Source organism: Belonocnema kinseyi, chromosome 8 (assembly GCF_010883055.1).
Source record: "Belonocnema kinseyi isolate 2016_QV_RU_SX_M_011 chromosome 8, B_treatae_v1, whole genome shotgun sequence".
In the NCBI taxonomy this organism is placed as follows: Eukaryota; Metazoa; Arthropoda; class Insecta; order Hymenoptera; family Cynipidae; genus Belonocnema; species Belonocnema kinseyi.
Window position 1 is genome coordinate 98733043 of NC_046664.1, and position 6918 is coordinate 98739960.

The following is a 6918-nucleotide window of genomic DNA, read 5'->3' on the forward strand; positions in this document are numbered from 1 at the left end:
GGTGATTCTCGCACCACAGAGCATGCAGCCGTGCCATGTAACCCCGTTCACGGGCCACACTCGCATCGTAGCAGTCTAGCAAGTCGTGATTCAGTTGCTCCGCCCACGCAAAGGTCACGAGATCCCGCCGATCCATCGCATTGAATCCATTTTCATTGGCTCCCCCAGCTCTAGATTGGTCGGCATTGTTGACCGACCCATTGTCGGGAGCCCTGCGCGTTCTGTTGTTTTGAACCGCATTTACTACAACTATGTTTGGTATTGTCATTGTTGTTCCCACGAGAAGCTAGGGAAAGGGGTTCGTCCATCCTTGTAGAGCCCCGCATGCAAGGATAATGCAGATAGAGATATAAATAGAACCGCCGAAGTGTTCCGACGGTCAATCGTGCATCTTCGAGTTTTCAAATTCAGAACAGGAGAAATGGGTTGCGCGCACAACTCAGCATTTACATCGTCTCCCACTATATTCACACGGACATAACCCTGTTATAGTATTAGACCACATCTCGTTTCAGTTCTGGGATCACTGGTCTAGATACTCTATTGCTCGCTTTATTAATTCATTAGAAGATAGAAGCAGTCTAAATTACATCACTTTTTTGCATCAAAACTTTTCTCAAAACACTGCAAGTGAAATCACGCACTTTCGCGTATAACACATAACGCACCTTCATAGCCAGACATACGAAAAAGTTATTTAATAGAAAAAAACTTACTTCTATAAATATGAGATTAACTGTTCTCGAAAAACACAGTTTTCACAATTCTAGCGACAACACTCGACAGTTGGAGGTTGGGACTCCCGGTACCTGAATTCGATGGAACCTCTGTTTCTACCATGTAAGGTAGACAGAGATGATCTCATGGTATGCCAAGGCCAGGTCTTACTTTTTGTTTCGAAATTATCATAATCTCCGTCTATCTAATACTTCTTCTTTGTTTTCTTTTATCGAATCGTAGAGCCTATTGAGTAGCTACGACAGCGCCATCAATTCAGAAGAAATTTAGATTTCTGATAAATATTATCAGAAATCTTATAGTAAATAATTAATTTTAAACCGTAGTATAACATTTTTGCTTAAAATGAATGGATATTCACAGCTCTTTTTCATTGACATTGCTCCAATAACTTCGAGATAATACTTCGCATGTCTGCTCGATAATACTTCGCCTGACTGCTCGCCTGAGTGGCAGCCACAGATCCCGCGCAATACCTATCACGCCTACATGCGGCGCGAATTCAATTCTCGGGAAGGCTATAGAAGGGAGGGCTATTGAAGATTTTCACTGTATTATGATATGTCGTTCCGTATCTATATGTAATAATGAAATACCAACATTATATTTGCATGTAATGTACTCAGGTGATATATGCCAACTCATTGATAAATTTGAAACCATACAAACGAAATTACAAAAAATATTTCCTAAATAAAAAAATTGGTTTAATAACTTAATTTTTTAAGAACTTCGTTTTTTAATATTGTTTTCAAACATATATTAGATTCATACAAAAATGGCACCATAAATACAACCTCTCTTTTAGAATTCTCAATTTTTACCGTTTATACTTTTTTCATATTTGTAAATGAATTACATACTAGTGTATTATATGATATATGAGATAAGAAAATAAATCAAATAAAATGGAATTGTTTACTTGCATCATATTTTTATCAATATCTATCATACATATTCCCACTTATTTCTTTTATGACTTTTTTCAATTATTATGAAATGTTGGAAGCGTTCAGGATAGGAAAATTATTTATAGTAATTTATATTTGCAATTCTAAGAATTCTATATTATCAAATATCTTAGCTGAGACTTATAAATATTTACCACAAGAATAAATACCCTTAGCAATATTTACCATTAGAATAAATATGTCGAAACTCGCAGATTTATATGCAAATACTTCATATTAATTATATCGCAAAAAGTATTAATAGCTCCCATGGATAGAAAAGTGTTTTAATAAATAATTTATTATAAGTTAGTTATTTAGTACAAATCTCAAAGCTTTTCCAATTTGTTTTTCTAAAATTCTATTCAATTTGTAAGCAATTATATGAAAATAAAATAAACTACATAGGTTTCACGCAAAGTATAAGCTACTCCTGGCCTCTGCGAGTATTAAGTTGCGCGCGCCGCATTCCATGGGACGCAAAAGTTGCACGAGTGAATCTGTGTACAGCCCGAACGGGATCTTTTCCTCCGGTCGGCTGTCTTCGCCTCATTTCGGAAGTTTCATGTGTATGGCCTCTGAGCAAAGTATTTGGCGCGATTTTTGAATTTAAAAAACAGGATTTTAGTAATATATTGGGAGTTTTTCAACTTATGTAAATGAAATATAATTCAATTAATTTTGTTGTTCTTTTTTTAAATTAATAATTGTGTATAGATATAATATAGAACAGGATAGTCAAAACCCAACTGCTTCTGCTGCTGGATCTACAAATGTACACTCCAAGCATCGTTGTTGTCTATGCGATCATGGTCCAGATTAAAAATCTTTAACAGTATTGTGCATATCCTTTTTAACTACAAACTTAAGTCGTGTGCATTTTTTTAATTTTGGCCAAGTCTGTTATATCCCTGATAATTCTATCAATAGGTATTCTAATTTTTATCCAATCAGCTAGCATAATTCTCTCAATCTTTGGTAAGCTGAAGATACCCGTTGTTTTTATCGTGTCCAAAGTGCGTTTTTTTCTAAATTAACATGGATTCCTTTCTGGTCCTGTATTGTTTGCATCATTGCCGGGCAACACCTTCCAATTTTGCTGAAGTCTTCCAAATAAATTTTTTGCGAAGCTGTTTAATACGCTTCTTTCCCGATCGATGGAAAAGATAATAAGCATTATTATCTTCCGATGCTCTCTTCATCAACTTGCAGAGTGTGGCTTCCTCTTGAGCCGATTTCCAGAATTCAAATTCTGCAATTCATAAAGAAAAGGTTTATAAATACCTAAAATAGTTATCATTTTACCAGAAATTGAATTTTCAAGATTTTGAAATTGATACCTTTGAAATACTGCAAATGTATTTCAGATTGAAAGCCTTAATAAGTGCGTAATAATTTCCAAACTGAAACATTACAAATGATTTGTTTCTAAATCAAAAAAAATTATTCAAAATTGCGTAATTATAGATTAAAGACTATTAATGTTTTAATAACGATTACTTTACAAATGGTGAAAATCGAAGAACTATGGATTAAAATTTTTAATATCAAACAATTTTAAGTTAGGAGAATTTAAAGTTTAAAAGAATGTGAACCTATTCAACTTGTTTAACTGTAATAGGAAATGTGATGACTTTTAAAACTGATTTTTTCAGTTTTTGAACTGATACAATACACATATAAAACAAAAAAAGGCACCTAAGTTCTGTATTCCAAACTGAAGAACGCATAAATGCCATCAAAATAGTTTTTAAGTGTTTTGGAAAGTCATATGTGCGTCTATGTTTCCAAAACACTTTTATGAGGCTTTCTCTTTTTACTCATCCTCAATAATTGTTTGGAGTCTTACTTTTATTAAACTTTAATAACGTATAAACTATTTTTAATTATGATACACCAAAAATTGACACGTATTGACTCCAAAATTGGAATGATTGTTGTTTCGCTTACAAATCGTTTTAAACTAAGATACTCTGAAAAAGGCATGCAGTGATGCTGAAACGTCGTCGAAGTTTTAATTTTTGTTCTAAAAATAAATGGAGTTGAATTGATAGCTCTAATTTATTTTTATTTTGCCGTGACCGTAAGACAGAAGAAATAATTTTTCTACAATTCATTATTGCATTGTCGGTCGAAGAATGGTTTGATTTGGTGTTTCCAAATCTTTACATCACATATTTAAGATGTCGAATTAAGTTAAATGTATTGAAAAACGTACCATTACAGGCTTCACACTCTTCCATGTTTGCATTTACGCGAAGACAACTTGACTGTAAAAGCGCATGTACGAACCAAACTGCCGAAATGAGACGAAGGTAGTCGACCGGAGGACAAGACCCCGTTCGGTTTGTACACAGATCCGCTCGTCAAAAGTTGCTAGTCAGAGACTAGACGCTTGTGTCCCATGAGCTTCAGCATTGACTATGTACGCTTACAAAGGGTTTAGTGAACAGAATTACACACGTGATGACAACATTAGGAAGAGGGAAAGTGTCACTAGCATATGCAGAAGACCTAGTGCTATTATCGGGTGATGAAAGAAGAGTTAATCTGATGAGAGTTTTCGAAGTGTATATGACAGTAAAGGGTCAACAGTGAACATGAATAAGACTAAGATAATATGTTTTAGAAAAAAAGTATAGAAAGTAAAATACGAATGAAAGATTCATACGATGATGATAGAGTTGGTGGAGGAGTTTTGTTAACTAGGATTTTTGTTCTATGTGAGAGGAAGCGAACTGCAGGTGGGAAAGAGATCAGAATGCGCGAGCAAAGTAATAAGACAAGTATGTGGTATAGGTAAAAGAAGGTTCAAGGAAAACTGGAGGATGAGAGTTTTGATCTTCGATATGTTAGTATGCTCAGTTTTAAGTTGGAATTTTTTGGATGGAAAAAGCATAAGAGTGGAAAATGCACAAAAGATTTTTAAGATAGGATATGAGAGTGAAGTGTAGCAGTCCAGGTCATATACTGAGGGAAGAAATAGGATAAGAGAAAATGATTATCAGGCAACTGAAAAGAGCCTGGAATTTTGAAAAGAAACTAAAAGGATAAAGGGAAGCAGAATTACACATGCGTGTGGCTGGTAGGTTATGAATATAGAGAGGAGGAGGAGATATAATGAGGTTTGAATGTGGTATGCAAGTAAGATATTGGATGAATGGAAAAGAGAATATGTCTAGAGTGTGTAAGCATGATCAGGAAATATGGTTGCATGTGTTAGAAAGGTGTACAGGTGATAGAGGAGGGAGGCATAGAAGAGAGAATGAAGTGGATTTTGATTGGAAATGGTCAGGGCGAGGAATGGATGAAGAAGGGTGAAGATCTGAAAGAGAGACAGAGAGAGAGAGAGAGCTGTTGGTACAGAGTAGGAAAAAGGCCAATGATTCCTAAAGGAGAATTAGGAAGTAGTGTTGCGGAATAGAATCCAATTTTGAGATCGATCATGGTAGGGGGAAACGGAAGTCGAGGGCAAGGTTACAAGGGCTCAGAAGTAAGAACAGTAATTAAGACGATATGTAGCAAGTAGTTAGTAAGATATAATATAAGACTTGTTTGTAAGAATACGTGTAATGGTTCTGTAAAGGCTCTCAAGCCCTTAAAAGGAAGAGAGTATAAATGAAATAAGGAGCAATCATTTTTTGAATGAGAAATAAATATTAGCACTTATAAATAGTAAACTTCAACTCTGCGAATATTCTGGAACATTGCATGTAAATATTCATTTTTTTAATTACGTACAACTATGCCACGTCCAGACGATCTATTCTAGAATGACGTATATGATAAACATAAACATTCTATGTACTACACCTTTTCCGAATAAGATGATACACCTACCACTAGGTACAACAATTCTCTTAAAATTAAACACTTTAAATTAAACTAAATAAGAGAATACAACAAAATCATCAACAAATGTGCTTTTTCACAACTTTTAATGAACTTTGCATGTGCCTCTAATATTGACTTGTTTGAAATTTGCATTACAGTACAGCACAAAAAGGTTGCAAGGCCTCATTCGTAGTGACTGCAACAAAAAATGGAAAAGCTTTAGAAGTGAGAGAAGTTAACTTAAAACATAATCATGAGTGTTCTGAGGTAGGTTTATCTCGTTAAATTTTCATTTATTCAGTATAGTCCAAAATAATTAATTTTTCTTTAATTACTACGGCTTATATTAATAAAGCACTTGTAGTTGTTATTTAAATATTGTGGTTTTATGATTGCTTTTACCTATAATTTTTGCTCTTTACTCAAAATGTTTTAGAGTGGTCATTTCAGGATTGTAACTTGTTACTCGAAAAAGTTTGTCAAATACTTTCATTGCATGTATGTTTTTTCTGCAGGATGTGCACAATCATAAGCCTAGGTCAAGGCGTTTAAGCAAAGACGATGAATTGGAAATTTCTCATCTATTAAACTTTAGCTCTGATAAGAAGGAGATAAAAGAATACTATCAGAAAAAGACAGGGAAAGTGATTTTAATGAAGGATATTATAAATCTTGCTGCGAAGCTAAATAAGAGCACGAAAAATAAATCTGACAAAGCGATCGATGAATTAAAGAAAACATGAAAATGAAGCAAATATTTTGGAAAACCAAATGATATAAACAATGGCGCAAAATAAGGGAAAACTTTTTTCGCAGATCCTTTAATCTAATGGATTCCAAATACAAATTGTTAAGAACGAAACACTGTCTTACTCATAAGGAAAGAAATTTAACTACCACATCTCCGGTTACAAAATCCGCGATAGGATCCCGATACAAATAATTTTGAATCACTAAATATAACATTTGGTACTTATATTCCTTTTTTTAATAGTAATAAGATGTTTATGTTCAGAAAAATTAGTGTGATATTTTTTTCTTTATTATGGCATGAGTTAAACCAGTTGAAAGAGGTTAGAAAAATAAACTTTTACCAAAATCGAAGGTCAAAAGAAGCGAATAAAAAAATTTTTATGTAAAAATTAATAAATTATTCCTAAATACGAAAATAAGAATTTTTAACTCTCCAAAACTCTGCTCCAGGCTGCATATATTTTTATTCAATTTTTTCATCATGCTCAACTCTAATTTAATAAAAGAAAAATTTGTACTAGGAAATATCAGCCATTGGACCGCATATAATATTTAAATTATTACTAAAACGTGTAACCGCAGCGAGTTAAAAGATTTCACGCTTCAAGAACTAGAATGATTTTTAAGTGCCGTTTGCACCAAC

The 6918-nt window shown here is 33.7% G+C and overlaps 1 protein-coding gene across 1 annotated transcript in view; it reads left to right on the forward strand.

The window, feature by feature from the left end:
* Nucleotides 1-6691, forward strand: part of LOC117178225 — a 23119-nt gene extending 16428 nt beyond the window's left edge. The window contains exons 3-4 of the mRNA XM_033369534.1: nucleotides 5681-5789; nucleotides 6038-6691. Coding sequence (XP_033225425.1) covers nucleotides 5681-5789; nucleotides 6038-6265 — 337 coding nt within the window. The 3' untranslated portion in view covers nucleotides 6266-6691. The remainder of the gene's footprint in view (nucleotides 1-5680; nucleotides 5790-6037) is intronic.
* Nucleotides 6692-6918: the final 227 nt, after the last annotated feature.